This window comes from Canis aureus, chromosome 5 (genome assembly GCF_053574225.1).
Source record: "Canis aureus isolate CA01 chromosome 5, VMU_Caureus_v.1.0, whole genome shotgun sequence".
Lineage (NCBI taxonomy): Eukaryota > Metazoa > Chordata > Mammalia > Carnivora > Canidae > Canis > Canis aureus.
Window position 1 is genome coordinate 46,632,917 of NC_135615.1, and position 19,064 is coordinate 46,651,980.

The 19,064-nt window shown below is 37.1% G+C and overlaps 1 protein-coding gene across 33 annotated transcripts in view; it reads right to left on the reverse strand.

The window, feature by feature from the left end:
* Positions 1-273: 273 nt before the first annotated feature.
* The window catches only part of PDE4D (phosphodiesterase 4D), a 1,385,565-nt gene continuing 1,366,774 nt past the window's right edge, over positions 274-19,064 (reverse strand). For all 33 annotated transcript variants that reach the window (XM_077897892.1, XM_077897888.1, XM_077897887.1 and 30 more), the window contains 9 exons: positions 18,734-18,827; positions 17,207-17,379; positions 16,517-16,615; positions 15,495-15,659; positions 14,567-14,666; positions 7,583-7,737; positions 6,589-6,711; positions 5,902-6,084; positions 274-5,182 (listed from right to left, as the gene is read on the reverse strand). In XM_077897892.1, the coding sequence (XP_077754018.1) occupies positions 4,766-5,182; positions 5,902-6,084; positions 6,589-6,711; positions 7,583-7,737; positions 14,567-14,666; positions 15,495-15,659; positions 16,517-16,615; positions 17,207-17,379; positions 18,734-18,827 (1,509 nt within the window). In that variant the 3' untranslated portion in view covers positions 274-4,765. The remainder of the gene's footprint in view (positions 5,183-5,901; positions 6,085-6,588; positions 6,712-7,582; positions 7,738-14,566; positions 14,667-15,494; positions 15,660-16,516; positions 16,616-17,206; positions 17,380-18,733; positions 18,828-19,064) is intronic.

Genomic DNA, 19,064 nt, shown 5'->3' on the forward strand with positions numbered 1-19,064 from the left:
CTTCATTAAGCAGAGGAGAGCTCTTCACAGCCCTGTTTAGAAAACACCGCTTGATCTTACGGGCCATCTGAAGTGTTTGGGCTTATTTTCCTATAGCAAGGTGAACCTATCTAATTTATTTGGTTTCATTTGATGACGAGTGTTGGTACTAACTTACGTCACTATCCTCCTGTCCTTTCACGTCATCCGTCTTCATCACTCTTGGAAACTTGTGCTCACTGACCTACAATTTGAAATGAATAATCTTTTGTTTGTAAAAGATTGAGTCATAAATAGGCAGAATCAACCCATGCTTTTATTTTCATTGCATATAAAAATTTCATATGAAGGTATTGATGTACAGTACTATCCCCATGGGCTGTAAGAGAGGCTAAGAAACCACTAAAAGAATCATCATTTGTAATGCTCACACACAATTTACCACTCTGAAAACGTATCCTAAGAAATAAAATTAAAAACAACTAAAATCAGGATGTTTTTCATAATTATAGTGTCCCCTTTGTACTGTTTAAAACAAAAGTAATCAAATTCCTTTGGGCCAGGGCTGCTAAAATCTACAGTTTGTGTCAAAAAAATAGAATAAAATAACAGGAGGCTCATTTTTCCTAGAAAAAGGATCTCTCGCGAAGTCAAGTGCTCTGAGGGCTGGGCAAGAGTGGGAGGCAGTTTCCATACCACCCACTGGGAACTTTACATAGCTTTTGGGAGTTGGCCATCATGCCAAGGTTAATTTTTAAAATTCTAAAGCCATAGTTTTGCGGAAACAGATCCTAGAAAATGATCAATCACTTCTGCATGAATTGGCATCATACAAAAAATGTGTTTTATCTATGGATTTACATACATTATGGAGATTTGGTTGATCTTAGTTGAAAAATTCCAAGGTTAAAAAAAATGACCTTTTCCTATTACATATTCTCTTAACCTGACAGAAAGCTGATGAGTAAATGACTAACGAACATGTGTGACGGGTGGCTCTAGCTTTAAATCAAGTTCATTTGCCTATGCGCTTAAGAGGCCAAAAAGACTTTGTTATCACTGGACAATATATTTTCCCAAGTAGTGTTTGAAAGTAAAAACAAAACAAAACAAAACAAAAAACCATCAGATGTAACTAACTGAAGTAGCTCCTGATCAATGGATGGACAAAAAAAGTCAAATGTGCAGTGCTGCTTCATGGCAAGAAGTGCTTAAAAGCTTGTATCTCAGAAGGGTCTCAAAATCTTCTAGCTATGGTCAGAAATCCAATTGGTTCAAAGCTTGGATATAAAATGCCCAGCCCTAGTCCCCCCATTACCTTACTTTCATATGCAGCAAAACAGAAGAAAATATTGGTTAAAGTTAAGGCACAGCCCTGGGACCAAAGACCTGCAGCTATGTTTTTTAAATTTATATATCTTTATGTACTTTATAGTTTTCTTGAATCTTCCATAAACAAGCTCTAAGGTGACAAGACTATATTACAGGAGAAAAGAAAATGTACAAGGAATATGTATACACACCATTCATTCTCTCACCAAGAGTTTCCAAATATATCAACACCATCCCATCACGGGATGATGTTTTAATAAGAACTGATAATTTACAATTAACATTACAGTATGTACATTACAATAAATACATGGTTGTAAACAGACAAACAAGACTGTATTACAGGTAAGGTCATTTGGTGAGAAAAAAATGCATGGCACAAAAAATAAATAATGCATTCAAAAATTATCATAAAGCTTTCTGTAAAATCCATTTCATTCAAGTTTTTTTTCCTTGTCTGCAATTTGTTCTATCTACATTATTTTCTTGTGAATTTTAAGTGATGTTAAGAGAAAATAAAACAGCATTATTGTGTTTAGTAACTTGCAAGCTGAAATGTACTGGTTTTATGCAAACTTGGACATTTTTTCCCCATACAGTACCCAGATATTGCATTTTCTTATGGCATTTTAGGAAATGTAAAGCCACTTATACAAGGATGTTCTTTTTAAAGCCATGTATAATTCTGAAGCACACTTTGGCGAGAGAGAAGGAAAGAGAAAGAAGGGAGAGGATAAGCAGATTGTACAGTGCATTAGTCCCTGTCTCCTGGATATTATGTATGCCTTTTCTACAATTTGATTGTCCGTCGGTGAGTATCTTCACAACATGTGACCATTATAAACCAACAAATTGAAAAAAAAAAAAAAAACAAACAAACCCCAAAACACCTCTCTGTTTTTCAATGCAGTTACAGATCCTTTCGGATCTGGATTTGTGATATATTGCTATTTTAATTTTTCTTCTATTATTAAGACTTTAGGCACTCTGTGGGGGGTAATACCAAGCATTAGTGAGAGGAGGGAATGACAGTATTTTGGATAAAGGAATAAACTCTAGATTGTTTGCCTTTTCTTCTAGACCTCCATCGAGGACAAACAAAATTAAAACAAACGAGTTTCCAAGTGTTCTTGTGAAACCACTTGGCTAAACATAGGACTTTATTTGAAAGACTACTGATCTTTTATTCAGGGAGGAGGGTGGAAATCTGATAATTAGTTTATTCTTGTTCGGCTTTAAGAACAGACCCGAGCTACATAATTTTTCTATCAAAGGTTCCCCTATGTATCTCGGGGTATTAGAATAGGGATGATCCTCAGCTTTGGGTCATTTCCCTGGCTGATGACTTAGTTATTCGCCCCCAGTAGGCATCTTGAGAAATCCCAAACATAAATGTTTTTCAGGGTTACAACTTTTCTTGACTTTTTATTTTCCATTTGGTCAGATATCTTTTTTTGGTCTCAATTTCAATTCTTGGATATCAATGTGAAAAATGAGAACTTCATAGAGAGAAGGTAAGTGCTTTATTAAGAGCTGAAATGGAAAGAGAGTACAAACTAAGTACCCCAGGATGCCAACTGGAGGTAAATACTGGGGAGCTATGTCAAAAATTATAACACAGTTCTTAAATGCAGCCAAGAATTATCTCTGTTACTTGGGTAGAATCTTCTTACCCAACCTAGTATTTCTGGGTGGCCTTATATTATTACCCGACCTCTGGTGCCATCGGCGTCAGCTTCTTTCCCTCTGTGCATTTCAAGTTCTCCTCTACAAGACATACTCATGGACCAATGATAATTGAGAAAGCAGTTTCTACACTACGTGGCTGTCCATTAAGGAAGAGTAGTTGCTACACTTAAAATCTCTTCTCAGTAATATTCCTCATGTAGTTCCTAATCCCATGGTGAAATCATGGAAACAAAAGAGCATTAGTTGTAGTGGTGTTTGTTAATATATTCTGCTAATATTGTTAAAATTCACCTAGCTAGCTGTTAACTTTTCTCTGTAAATCAAAGAGTAAAAGTTAGTCATATATATGGTCTCGTGGTTGAAATAAATGGTGACTCTAGCCTGACTACCCCGCTTCTTTGCATCAGTCAGAATGGTGGTGATATATTTGATAAGACCACATCTAGTGAACATGGACAGAGGTTCAAACACACACTAAAGAATAAAGCAGCACAAGGGGAAAAGGCTTTTCTTACTACAATTGACTGTGAAAACAATAAAAATGAGCATAAAATGTGTGGGTTATTACAAAGACATGCACTTGTGAAATGAGGGTCTACTGACACAGCAAAAAGTTATCAGAAGACACTAAGTAGGAAAATATCTAAAAAAGACTGACCATTTTAGCTACTGGGTATTTATATATCTCTTACTTGCTTCAGACAACACCAACTGATGATCGTTTATGAGGCTTAAGACACATTAGACAGGATGCACATCAAAGTATTACAGAACAAATATTCACTCTGTACATCGTGAAAAAAAATGTCAGTGAGAGCAACTCTGCTTATCTGAAAAGATTGAAATGAAAGTAAAGTAAATGAAGACCTACAAAAAAGGGTTTCCTGCAACATAAAGTTGGGTTTCGTTTTAAAATATGGAAGTCATTGGTATATAAAACCATGAATCACTACAAATTAGTTAATTGCTGTGAACTATAAGGTGCAAGTAAAATTCATAAATCAGATTTATCCAGTGTAGCACAGATTTGTACTGAAAACTTGCAAGTTACTCCTTAGAAAAAAATAACCAGTGGCAGATGAAGTTTTGAACATAGTTTTTTTAAATATAATACCTCAATACATTTAATAATAAAAGTAAGCTCTACAAAAAATCTGTTTTACATATCATACAAAATGTAGAGGTCAGTGCAGCTCATTGGACCGCACTGTTCAGTCACGTATCAGGAAGACTTGAAATTAGAAAATTATGCAGTTGCTGTGGCTCATCTTATCTTCCTCCTGGTAACAGATCTGTGCTGTGTCCTGTTCTTGACACATTCGTTGCTTCATCTGAGTTTGCTCTGTCTGTGTAATGCTTTCTTTCTGCTGAAAATATTGCAAACAAATTAAAAGTAAAGAAACCCCAAACCATATCAATGTTTGGGCTGCCCGATGAGCCACACTCCCTTGAAAACATTTTGGAGTTGATTTTTCTCTGCTTTGTCAGCTCTTACCAAGATGAAATCTTGTTAAAATGCTGTTCGTGAAGATGTTCCCCTTGCTCTGATGACATGGAGGTGAAAAAACTGGTTACAATATTCCTGAGCGCCAGACTGAGTAGTCAAGGTCAGTTTTGTTCAACAAACATCCTGGCAGATGACAGTGAGGTGTGACCATGGTTGTGGCATGTGACATGCACTTTGGAAACAATTTTTCTACTTAAATTAAAAAAAAAAAAGAAAAGAAAAAAATTAAAAAGAAAAGGTGTGCCCTTCTTTGCACCGTTACGTGTCAGGAGAATGGTCTTCTATTACGCAGGCTTCGGGCTGGCTGTCTTCTTCTTCCCCTACTGTCTCCTCTTCCACTTGCTCATCAAGGGGGATCTCGGTAGACTCCGAGTCTTGAGTACAGAGGGTCTTGGAGTCACTGCAGCTAGTGTCTTCTTCAACCTGACTTCCACTGTCCTTTTCGGTGTCGGACTCGCCGTCCTCCTCTAAAGTTAGCTCAAATTGGAACTTCTCGGTTTGACCCTGCCTGCCTTCCTCCTGCTCATCTGGTGCCGGCGAGGGGCTCTGAGGAATTGTGCTCTGGTACCATTCACGATTGTCCTCCAAAGTGTCCAGAATGTCCTGGGCGTCAGGGTGCACGAGGTCTGCCCAAGTCTCCCAGAGAGGATGAACAATATAGTCTATGAAGCCCACCTGGTTTAAACAAAACAAAACAATTCCGATTTGAGTGTAAGACTTGGGACCGAGAAACAATGAAAAAGGTGAACTAGATCCTGCAAACGTACTTGATGGTGACAATTTATATCCATAAATATATATAATTTACATTAAAATACAAAATACAGAACATAGCCCACAAACACTGAGCAGAAGACTTCTAGCCTGAGTTTGGTATAATAGCCACTATTTGAGGCAACAGACCATATAAAAGTGTTGTCACTAGCTGGTGAAAATTAGCAAGAGCTCTTAGTTCAAGAGTATGTTTATGATGTAAAAAATACCTCTTTGTTTACACAGTTGGGCTTGGGCATTCAACCTGGACTTTATTTTAGAATGGCCAATTTATAAGTGAATCCAAGGTAACTGAAATCAGAACCAGGTACTCCATGCCTTCATATCACTGAATTCACTTATGAGTTCAGATGGCCCAACTTCTCTCTGGATGTATATACTATAGGAATATAGACGTAATGGATGAATATAGTGTCATGAGAAATGAATATATGACCATATGAATAAAAATCAGAAGAATGATAGTTCCTTGGCTCATAAACACGAATGTGAAATTGAGCCTCTCAAAAACAAAGTCATTTGAAAGACCCAGTGAGATACTGCATGATGTGTATATGAAGTGATCAAATGTTCAGGCTGGAGTCTTGTTCGCTCTGCAAACTTTATGCTTAATGCGTCACCTGTGATTTTTCCACAGATGCATTGTGCTTGTCACACATAGGACTTATCTCCATGCCCCGCTCCCTCTCTCGGTCTCCTTGGCGGAAGAACTCCTCCATTATGCGGTCAGTCCACTGGCGATACAGCTGGAGAGGCTTTGTGGGGTTGCTCAGGTCTGCACAGTGCACCATATTCTGAAGGACCTATTAAAATAGACCAATGCTTTATTCAGCTGCTTCTTCTTGCTCGTTTTTTTTTTTTTTTTTTTTTTTTTTTTTTTTTTTTACTAGAAATTCACAGTGGGTGACTGTGACACTTAAAAATACATGTAGTGTAAGATTCCTTCCCAACAGCTCAACTATGATGTGTCTGTGTATGGTTCACACTTGTATTAATAGCCCCAGATAATGTCACTTCCACTGTACCTACATATCATGAGAAACTGTTTATGTGTGCCCATGGCTGATTAAATTCAAGCTGCTTAAGTATTGGCTTTGTGAGACATTGAGGGTTTTTTTTAAATGCATATGCAAATGAAAAGACAAAGAGATTTTTACTTGGTTAATTCTCACGACTAAGAATTTGGTTAAAAAATTCTGCTTATAATTACTAACATTATAAGCTGGAAGAAAGGAAACAAATCTTATCAAAGTTATACACAGACATATGTGTACACAAACACAGAACAAATTCAAATGATGCTTTACCTGAATCCTATCAGAATAATTATCCAGAAGAAGAACTCCAGAACTTGTCACTTTCTTAGTTTCAACCATAGTCTTCAAATCAGCCAGTAGATTCATGTGTTTTGACATGTCTGTTGCAAGAACCTTAAAAGAGTATTTCCCGTAAATAACAAAGTCCAGGGGAAAGTCAGAATTTGCACATGAAAATGTTAACCCAAAACATGAATGAAATGGACGAACACTAAGGCATCTAATAACAGTAGTGAATGGAATTCTGTACTGCTCCTTCAGTCCGTCTCCTCTGCTTTGCTGTAGATTTTCTTGAAGCCCAGAGAAACATGTGCAATATACAGAAGGTCAGCAACCAGCAAACACTTGAAAAACGGGGACGATATCCCCACAGATAAGAAATCAGGCACATGTTCTGAAGTTTTTTTCCAGTCCTTAGACTAGAAAGTGGTACCTGGATTATGACCAAGTACTTCAACATTGCTCACAGAATACTTGAGAAACAGAATATTCTGGTTAATTTTCTGATCCAAGACAGATGATTTCTGCCTTTGTATGTACAAAGCTTAACAGTAAGTTTTTGATAACCAGAGGTTTGACTGTATCTTGTAACCACTGGGAATAATATGCATAAAGGAAAGTCATGGGTGTTTGTTAACAGCACTGTCTATTGACATAAACTTATTTTCCATTTTTGCTAGTGGAAAAAAATCCATTTGAACTAACTGCTTCTGTTAGTATTTCTCCCTGCCTGCCACCAGCCTGGAGAAATTCAGGTAATAAAACTAGAATGATGATGGCAAGCTGTCACTATTCTTAACTCCAAACTGCTAGAAGGAGACAACCTATTACAGAACCTCACTGCCAGCAGCATGGGCAGCATCTTGAATGGAAGGGGCAACGTTAAGTTCTGAAACATGAGGTTCTCTTCCTGATACTCATCTCATTCTTAATCTTTAAAAAACCACTTGCACCACAACTCTTTCTTGCTTTATCAGCTACTTACGATGTCAATGACCATCTTCCTTAATGATTGTCTTTGCTTTTTGGTCAAATTCTGGAAAATATCACAGTTTTCTTCCTGAAGCAACTTAAAGCCCACGGCCAAATGATGGTTTTCCAAGACAGAAGAATCATTGTACATCAAGGCAAGTTCAGAGTCTTGAAAGAAAGGAGACAGAAGATAAGCAAAGCCATTTTTTCCTGAGTTTATGTCATTCTTCATATTCTGAGATACCTTGGTTTTAAGAGGAAATGCCCCCTCGACATCTCTGTTCACCTTACCATTACATGACACGACCCAGGAGGGAATACACTAGCTGCTGAATCTTGGGAGTGAATTCTAATGCTACTGACATGCAACAAGTCATTTCACTTCTGGACCTCAGCTGCCTCTTTTCTAAAGTGGAAGAAGAATTGGGCCAGATGTTCTTGAATGTCCCCTTTATATCTGCCACAGGTAGCTCCACAGGCAGTAGAACATGACATCATTTTTAACATCTGTAACATGTCAACAGCATAAGGTGGACCTCCTTCCCAACATTTTATAGAATATAAGGATGTGATTTAGGATTATACTCAAGAATAGTTTGGAACAAATGAACAAAGTTAGATTTGTTCACGCTGCTCTTGCTCATTTTCTTCCATAGCATAGCTTTGGAAGTTGGAAGTTTTACTCATTTTTTCATGTTCTTTACAAGTATCACGGCAGTCACTATATACAGATATATTGTTCTTCCCACCTGTACACTCATGACTTCAAGTAGGTGTTCAGCTGCCTACATAACTCCATGGTGAAGATTCTGTTGCTCCCTATGACTGTCCCAGACCTCTGTATTTTAGGCAGTAAGATCCTGCCTCTTTCCTGCTTCCTGTAAACAGGGGATCCAACTCTATAAGGTAGTCATTAAAAAAAAAATTGGTGCTTTATTCTTTATCCACTTAGGTCACTATAAAAACCCAAAGCACATATATTTGACTAATGCATGGGAAATATACATTCATTTTCAAGAAAGTATTATCCAATGCTACTCAATGACTATTTTAAAGGAACTAGGAAGGAGAAGAAAGGTTCAAGTCTTAGTTCTACTGTGAAATCCTGTGAATTTACCAGTACTATAGAAATAGGAATTTACACATCTAAATATTTGCTCTCAAACTACAAGAACAGAGTGGTCTAGAGTACTAAGGAGTGAGTACAGGTATTTACAGCCTCTTTGGGGAGGATAAAACAGTGGTGTTCATTTATTCATTCAGAAAGTATCTGGTCAAGTCTGACTTTTGGTCTCTGAAGGCTTCTAACTGTGAACATTTATCTATAGATGGTTAAACATACAGAAATAAAAATAACACTACATCTTAGGATCTTAGCATCTGATATTATTGTTTCTATAGTAGAATCTTATTAAATACATATTGGAAGGCAAATGTCTTCTCACAGGTCAAAAAATGCCCAGTTAAACTCTAGGGTTTTTGTAAGGCAATAAATATGCATATAGACAGGGGGCCTTAATACATGAACTGACTCAGGCTTACAAAAACACAGACTGGTTTATATACCTCATGAAGAAAGAAGAAAGCAAATAAGGCTGTGGAGCCTGCAGAAAAACAAGGTGAGGAGTTGCTACTTCAAGGAGGAGGGTGATCTGTGGCACGGATACTATAACAGAGTCTCAATTCTTTTTTTTTTTTTTTTAAGCTTTTATTCATTCATGAGAGAGACACAGAGAGAGGCAGACATAGGCAGAGGGAGAAGCAGGCTCCCTGCAGGGAACCTGATGCAGGACTCGATCCCAGGACCTAGGGATCACACTCTGAGCCAAAGGCAGACGCTCAACCACTGAGCCACCCAGGTGCCCCCAAAGAATCTCAATTCTCATCAATGGAAGGATGCCCCTGCACACACAGGGTGGTCTGAGAGCCCTGAGCATGCCTCCCTTGGGAAGCTGTTGGCTCCTGACATTTACTAAGAATCCAGACTGGCCAGAAAGGTGATAAAAAGATTGCTTATGAGTGGGTCTCCTTTGCCTCTCTTAGTTTTGGGGCTGTTAACAGGAAGATGGTGAAGAACACTGATTTTTAAATGAACACATGGTAGCATTTAAGCAATTGAATATCAAGGTAGTCACTGAACTTTCTACTCTTCTTTGGGGCTGAAGGCATGTGGACACAAAACTACGGGAGGTAAGATTCTACATTTCCGGGAAATTTTTCTCCAAATGTGCTACCGCAGCACTTCTACTGAGTCCTTGAGGGTACAGAAATCATCAGAAAGTTGCCTTCATACTCTGTTCTAAGGTACAGAGAGGGTGTGGGGTGAGAAAGAGTTTATAGAACATTTCTGTTGAAACCTGTTCGTCTTCAAGGCCCAGTATAAGTCACTGCTTGCATGAAGCCCTTCATGATTACCACAGGCAGAAGTGCTCACTTTCTGCTGCAAAGTCCTTTATACTCTGTACCACTGATTTGGTACTGATCACATTCCACCTGATTTGTCATGGTCTCTGTATACGTCCTTAACAATCTCTTCCAAAGATCTCCCAACCCACTGAGAGACTTAAGACCACCCTATTATAAAATGAAAAGTTATTCACGTAATGTGCATGGTTGTCTGGTTTCTCCTTGAAATGGGAAAGGGAAGTGGTAGTTGTACTATCTAGTTGCCAAGGACAAAGATTAAAACGGGCTCACTGCCTCAATCCATTATCTCCCTATGCCAATAACCTGCCTTACTTTTCTCCACCAAACTAGTCCCAGCTGATACTCATGTGTTACAGTCTATTCTCTTCCAGCATAATGCAAGCTCTTCAGAGCCAGGCCATTATCTTGCTCACCCACATATTCCTAATGCCTAGAACACTGTTTGGCACAGAGTAGGCTCTCAATATTTTTTTGTTGAATAAAATGACAATCTCTGTAGTATTTCTATATAATCACATTTGATAAAAATGAATTTATTCATATTTTGAAAGTGTAAGATTTATGCAGAAAAATAACATTCTATATATAGTCCACAGATGCAGCTATGGAAAGCTTATTTTAAAATGAGACTAGAGAAATCAAGCAGTGTGTATACTGGTAGCTAAATCCAGCTCTACTTTAATATAGTGAAATGTCTCTGCTCTTGGAAATCAGAGCTGTATGCTTTGAACACATGACCAATGTGAGTAAATCTTTTTCCCTAAAATTTAGGCATCTTTGCTATAAACAAAAATTACTTGGTTTCCAAGTAAAATTTAATACTATATATACTCTGTACTTTTGACAGTGCTTTATTGTTTTGAATGATATTGCTGTGAAGTCAAATGCTCTTTCTTATGATAAATACTCTCCCTTTATGATGCTTTTTTATGGGTTTATTTACATGTACTGTCCTTGAAAAAGACTTACACAGCTTCCTACCCTGGAATTTCAACGTCTTAAAATCCTATTCAGGTTCCCCTCCTCCCCCCAAATAACTCACAAAACTTAACCAACTCTGCCCAGTAGAAATTATGTCTCTGTTTTCAAAACCTCCAGCATGCTTACCATGAATAACATAATACCAATCATCTGGCACCTACCTACAAGTGGAACAGGTAATGGAAAGTACTATCACAACTAAGAAGCTAAGCTGTGCCTAGAGTGGGAAGTAGCCTGGTGAGCTCCAGAACCCTTCTACCAGAGGGGGCCATGCCCTCTCACTGCACCTCTACAGCCTCCTTAAAATAGGACAGGTGACCTCTCAACTTTGGGTTTGTAAATGTGATTACTGGAAGTCTTTAGACTTCTCTCTTAAAAGAAACAGATTCAACCTTCGGCTTTGGACAAGTTGGCAGGACCAGCTCCGAGGTAAAAGAGCTGAGAGTGTGTGCTAAACCTAATCACTGAGGCTCAATCCATGAAAAAAAAACAGAAAACATACCTTAAATGTCTATAAAGAAAAGGGGGAGGGGTTGCTGCCAAAAAAAATAATAACATAAAAAATTTTGATATGGTATTTCACAATGCTATTTGTTACTAGTTTACAAGTTCTGAGAGGGACTTCTTTAGAGAATGCTGTTAAGTTAAAACTTCCTTATGTCACTGGTTACTCATTAACCTCTTCGGTGTCCTGAAATAAAATGCTTGCCTGCCGACATGACCCCTAGTCAAAAGCGAACCAAGGCAGTGATTTCTCATAATGACCAGGGGCCCTGATCAACCCTGGGATACTTTCCTGTATCAGGTGAATGATGCTGATTCACTCTCTCAGGAATAACACAGCCTTCTCACACCCCACCCTCAAGAAAACATTAGCAATCCAAAGCTGCTCTGGGAACAGTTAACTTCCCAACGTTGCTGAGGTCTCAGAGAAAGGAGATCATCATACTATCACTGAATAACAAAAGTACTTCCAGAAGCTGGATGAATTACCCTTCCACCTCAGGCAGGTCATCAGCAAAATGACCTTCAACAGATGCCGGAAGCCACTGTCACTGAATTTATAATTATCCCCTAAATTTGTTCATCATCTATCTCAGAGAGACTCAAACTTTGGAGAGCATCAGATTCATTTTTGGATAGAGGCCTTGCTAGCTTAAATTTCAGACTCCATGGGTACACTAATGCCTGCCATAGTCCAGCGCCAGCCTAAATCCATCTGACCTTAGGGGGTTCACAAGAGAGAATCATAGATCAGGTTCTCATTTTTCTTAAAAAAAAAAAAAGACTATGAGAGTACTTGGAAATAGTGACTTATTGTGAGTTATTTTAATCTATCCTCTAATCACAATTGTAATGTTACAGTAAGAGAACACACAATACTGTATAGAGAGTAAAATGCAAAGATAACACACCAGTCTTTATTTCTGGTGTTAATTTAAAGAAAAAAAAATGTGCACTTTTTTTTAAGGCAGACATTAAAACAAAATTTTAATATATTTCTTAAAAACTTGTAAAATTAGGAACATAACAAGACATGCATAAGAATCAAAATAATAAATTAGGTCAGGTTTAGGAAAAGTGCATACAGCACACTGTACTATATGACCTCTCTACTCTTCTCAGGTCCACCCTAAGCCCTGATACTGTAAACTCCTACAGTTGCATCTGATGTATATAAATATTTACGTGTTAATATTTAGTAGTGCCTAGATGACTCTTGAAAGCACCCCATTATAGGTTCTCATAAGATAGCTGGAACATTGTGATGTTAGCCTCTGTCCAATCCTGGGTAAATAAGTTCATAAATCAAACTTCTAAAATGTACTTGAGTAACCACACCTCTCAGGAAATCCATGACTTTCCCAACCTCCTACATATAAAATGAGTCACTAAGGTGCATTTTGTTATAGAATAGTCCAGAGGCGACTGAGATATAAAAAATGGATGTAAATAATATTAGAGATCTAAGTTAAACCTCTCTAAGTGATGCTACATTTAAATTGCCTCTTTAAATCTGGCTATAGCAAAGTACTGAGAATAAAAGGGGAATGAAAAGACACTGCAGAGTTTGACTTCTTTAGTCACTAGAAGGCTGTTATCCACAAATGCATAGCAAAAAAGGGCAGATTTTTAATAGATATAAGAAATTCTTTAGCAGGGTGCCTGGGTGGCTCAGTCAGTTGAGCATCTGCCTTTGGCTTGGGTCATGATCTCAGGGTCCTGGGATCCAGCCCTCCTGAAACGGGCTCCCTGATTGGTGGGGAGTCTGCTTCTCCCTCTCCCTCTGCCCCTTCACTTCTCTCTCTTGCTGTCTCTCAAATAAATAAATAAAATCTAAAAAAAATAATTTAACAACTTTGCATTTGTTTTTTTTGTATGTAAATGTGAATTTATAACATTAATCTGCCATAGTGGGAGGAAATTAAATAAGAGTACATTTAAATCATTTACCAATTAACTTCAAGTATCAAAAGAATAGAAATTCTGTAAAATTAAAACCTCTGCAAAGGCATAGCTCAAGCACTGCCTAAACATTCTCTGAAGCTGTGTGTCAGAGAATGCTCCAAATTAAACAATCTCTACCACTCCTATTTCCAAATTCAGTAATGTCTTTTTTTAAATAAAGATTTTATTTATTTATTTGAGAGAGAGAGTAGGCAAGCACATGCATAAGTTGAGGGGTGGGTCTGGAATGGGGGTAAGGAGAAGCAGACTCTTCCCTGAGCAAGGAGCCTGAGGCTCCATCCCAAAACCCTGAGATCATGACCTGAGGTCAAAGGCAGTTGCTTAACTGACTGAGCCACCCAGGTGCCCAGTGCTGACTTATTTGATGAAATGTCATGGGTATGAAAAAATTTTATAGTTAAAAATATTTAAATAGGGATCCCTGGGTGGCGCAGCGGTTTAGCGCCTGCCTTTGGCCCAGGGCGCGATCCTGGAGACCCTGGATCGAATCCCACGTCGGGCTCCAGGTGCATGGAGCCTGCTTCTCCCTCTGCCTATGTATCTGCCTCTCTCTCTCTCTCTCTCTCTGTGACTATCATAAATAAATAAAAAAAATTAAAAAAAAATTTAAATAAAAGAGAAATCAAAAGAGATAACCAAAGAGATGTTCCTATTGCCCTCAACAGAAGATGCAAAAAGGAAAGAACAGACCTGGGCATGGTGGTATAGGAGGAAAGAGTAATCATAGCCTCTGAAGAAGATTAAATGACAACCTCCCACAAAGTGAGGAAGTTTTAACATTAATTCTGGTAACTCTTCCTGTTTTTATTTAAAACTTTAGGGACAATATAACTATCTAAATCTTTCTGCAAACTTTCACTTTTGATTATCCATGTCTACTAACATATTATTTCTAAAGAAGTACTGGAATACATATTTTTCAAACAACATAATCCTCATGGGATAGAATGATAATTTTCAGAGCTAGGTTATATTAACAAACACTATCAATAAAATGTGCATTTACATGTCCCAAAAGAACATTACGGATCTGGAAACACCCATATTTATAAAGATTCTCAGTCATTCTAAAACTTACAAAGGAAAAATTTTCTTGCAAAAATAAACAAACTTCACTCACTTGTATTGATCAGAAACTGATTTGACACACCAGGATGATCTACATCATGTATTGCACTGGCAAAAATTGCTGCAAGAATCTCCAAATCTGTAAACACAGCCTGTAAAATTAGACAATATATATAACATTATTATTCTGTAATAATACAATGAAAGATATATACAAATGCAAAATTACTTCCTAGAATTTGTTGGAAAACAAAATGAAGCTTCAAAATATTTAATAGTTTATTTTACAAGTATTTAAGATGTTTAAGGATGTCCTGAAAATGTACATAAAATTAATGACATGACCAATTATTTTTCTTCATTCAAACCAGGGACTCTCAATCTTAGTAGAATTGATATTTGGGGCCAGATTGTTCTTTGTTGTGGGAGGCTATCCTGTGCACCATAGTATTGGGATCCCTGGCCTGAAGCATGAGATGTCAGAAGAATCTGTCTCCAAGCTGTGACAGATGACGATGTCTTGGGGGGGGGGGGGGGGGGATGTCAAGGCAGTCAAAGCAGGAGGAAAGGGGAGGAACCACCCCCAGCTGAGAATCACTCATTCAGATGATGAGGTATTAAAACAATTTTATAATGAAAACAATCTGAACTATAAAATATATTAGCAAGAGAATCTTTCCCCCAAATGATTAAGGAAATATTAATCGATAATAAATATTAATCAATAAATTGATTAATAAATATTTAATGGAACATCTTAAAATCTAAAATTAATCTGTTTCTTTTTTTGAAAAATTATATGAAAAATATCACAGCACTGTCTATATTCTATATGTAATATCATCCTTTGAACTATAAATGCAAAAGGCAGTGAAACCATGAATTTTCTGCTCTGCACACACCCTTCAGTATAAAAGTTTAAGAAACGCTTGTGAGTAGCAGCAGGTTAGTGGTCTAAAAGTTTTAGAAATCAGATTTACCTCCAAGGCAGGTGTAGATAACAGCACATGTGTTGACTGGACCACATCTGCAGCATGAATATTGTTGTGGTAGGCCACATCAGCATGGTAATGGTCTTCCAGGGTCATAAGGTATGTAATTAAAGTGTCTACTGGAATTTTAAATGTTTTTAACAAATCCCGTTCCTATAGGAAAGGAAATCCTTTTAACATTTTGCTTTCACATAAAAAACATTTTCCACAGAGTGTGTTAACAGAAAAATCACACCAGTGTCACTTATGGATAACCCAGAAATAGAAATAGCACTCTTGGGAGTGTCTAGCAAGGGAAATGGAACCCTTTGAGAATATCTAGGGACTTTGGGAGACAAAGCCAGGATAGGATGGTCCTTCTGGGGCACCACATTGCTTTCCTCAAGATGAACTCAGGAATGAGCTGCCAACTATAAAAGTGTCTGTGTCTCATAATCGTGAAGGCAGTTTCAGTCCAACACCATTGACTTAGCTAATGGATCACACCATGTGAAACTAAACATTTTCTCTAGGGCTAGAATATGCCATGCCAGTCACAAGGTGTCTACAGCCTCAACTTCTCATTTGTATCCTAAACCTGAGCTGGAGCAAAAGCTCAACAAGAGCAGAAGAAGAGATAGAAGAGAGCAATACAAAAAATAGCAATTGAAGAAAATATATCCTAAGGTTATTTAGCAAGAGGCTTATTCATTTTTTAGCTAGTACCGCTCTATGCAAATCAGAGTCATGTAGATGATTTTTAAATTCTTTTTTAAATGGATTGCTTCAATTTTCTCACAGGACTTCTTCTTAAATGGGAAAAAAATAACAAAATTGGTTTAGCTGTATTTGACCCACACTCCAACCTTTGTTATCATCTATCTGTCCCTTGGTAAAGGGGAAAATAAGAAAAAAGTATCAAAATAAGCAAAGGAGGATGAATAGTAAAGAAGATAAAACACAAATACATTTCATAGACGAGACATTACGTCATCATATAAAGGAAAGGTGATAGAACTTTACCACATTACCTGAAAAATAGTATGCATGATAACAGTCAAAGGCCGGTTACCAGACAGCTCTGCTATTCTGAAAACATGAAGACCCCATTTGTTCACATCTTCTAGTTCCTGGCGTTAGAGAAAGATTGAAAGAATTAGGAGGCAGAAGTAGAATATAACCAGTGAACACAGTTATTTAAACATTACTGACTTTAATAGAGTGTTAGGTTTAAAAAAAAGATTCAATTTGAGTGTAATGGATGTACCCTGTAAATACAGGCAAACTTTTAGGTAAACTCAATTAAATGCACTGAAAACTGAATAGTATCGCTTGACCTTATTATGCCTTTGACAATACAACATACTTAAATACTTGACTATCAATCTCAAAGTATTTCTTCAATACATAAAATCTATTTACAAAACCTTAACTATTCTCCGAAAACCCAAAAGATAGAAGACTTCTAACTCTTTAAGGTCAATCAAATGGAGCTACAAAAAAAAGTAATGAACACATACACAAACTGTCTAAATTCACATATTAATAAAACCGAAATAATTTGTAAAGAGCTTTATAAAGTACTTTGCTACCTTGTAAAAAAAAAAACAAAAAGACCCCACAAATTGATGAACTAGTCCTTCTACTTAAAAGAGAAAGAATCAAAACTCATTAAAAAGCTTCCCAATATATTATGATCATGATCCTTAAAATCATCTTACCTTGGCAAGGACATCCTCTTGTTCAGTTTTAACCCCAAACCTCGGGATGCTTGAATTCGTCAAACTGGAGCTATGCATCAACTTCTTGACCCCACTGATCTGAGACATTGGCCTTTTCTTTTTCTCCTTTTCCTTCTGAGTTGGAGAAGGAATTTCTACTTCATGCTGCTTATCTGAAGAAATATAGAAAAGTTTCTACATTTACTGTGAAGTCAACCTGAGTTGTTACTTTTAAATCATAACGTCGACAACCAGACAGGTTTTAATCAATCACTATATGCTCCAGAAAATGTTTCCAAGTAACACTTCTCCTAGAAAAGTATTTACAAGTTGATGTGGGCTTATTATGATACCTTCCAACACAAAATTGAGCAAATAAATCCCACTGCAAAATAATTAACATCAAATGTGTCAGGGGTTACTACTTGGATGGAATGTCTTAATTTTTTTTGGAAGACTTATGATAGATTCAGAAAAAGCAAAACATATCGGCTATTTCCACTGTTCATCAACTGTCTCTGTTTGAAATTCATTTGGTGGCTTAGAAACTGCTCTTGCCAACTAAGGATCCCAGTTTTTAAACCTATTTTCAAAAAGGAAGGAACTTCATATACAAGTATCATAAAAATAGCACTGGGTGAACCTAATGGCTTACTGAAGTGGGTCATAATGTAAGAACACAAACAATACATTTGAATGACTTACATTGTTTCTACAATTTTGTATTTTCCATACACTATAGTGAGATAATGGTTATGATATAACAAGGGGAGCACATGAAATCTCCAGTATCATCTGGTAAGTAACTGTCAGATTCAATTGTTGTTTTCAAGTAAAAGACATAAGACACCTCAGTATATTCATCAACTATTTCAAGGCAGTGAATTCCTAACTCATCCTTGCACAAGCATGTGTTCAATAAATGTCTCTTTGGCCAAAGTACTAGTTACGTATTAGAGCAATATTGTTTTGAAAGTAAATTCAAACCAAGGATACGTTCACATTATTGACTTTCACTAAATGAATGTTCATTCTGTGGATAGGGAGTGGGTGGTGTCCCAGTACACTACACTGTCAACTATTAACACCAGCATGCTTTTCTTTAGTGGTTGTATTATATCTGCCTCAGTCTACCAGGCGTGGTGTTCATCAGACTATAACTCATTGATGGCAGGGACCATTTGTAATTTACCATTACGAAATGCCCAGCAAAGTCTGGAATTTAACAAGAATTTGTTAAATGAATGCATAGATCTAAAACATTTTATGGTTTAGTGCTTTGGAAAAACTGGCAACCTACAACTTTAATCCAGGGAATCCCTAACACCCTGAATAAAGCTAAAAGATAAAAAATGTACTTTGTCCCCTTAGAGTCCAAAGTTTAGAGGCTTAGACACTCAAATTATCAACAGGATGAATGAAAACAAATGGTTTCCAAAATGAGCTGGTGCCCCAATCTACCTGGGGTGCCCCAAAAACAAATTCAAAAAGAAAACTTTAAAATTGCATTTAAATTATTATTCTCACCTAAGAATGTGTTTGATATATACTCTGACACTTGATTTCCAGACCGACTCATTTCCGAGAGATGGGTGAGTTCCCGATTAAGCATCCTTTTAAACTGAAAAACAGAAAAATAAAATGAAGTAACTTAAGAGGAAAATACAAGTGAGGTAACACAACAATACTGTAAGATACAGAAAACATGCCCATGAATTTTTAAATTGTCCTGACAGTTTAGATCAGTGACATCCAACAGAACTTTCTACAATGTTGGAAAGTTCTAGAATCTGAGCTGTCTGTTACTGTAGCCACTAGACACATGTGGCTATCAAACACTTGAAATGTGGCTAATGAA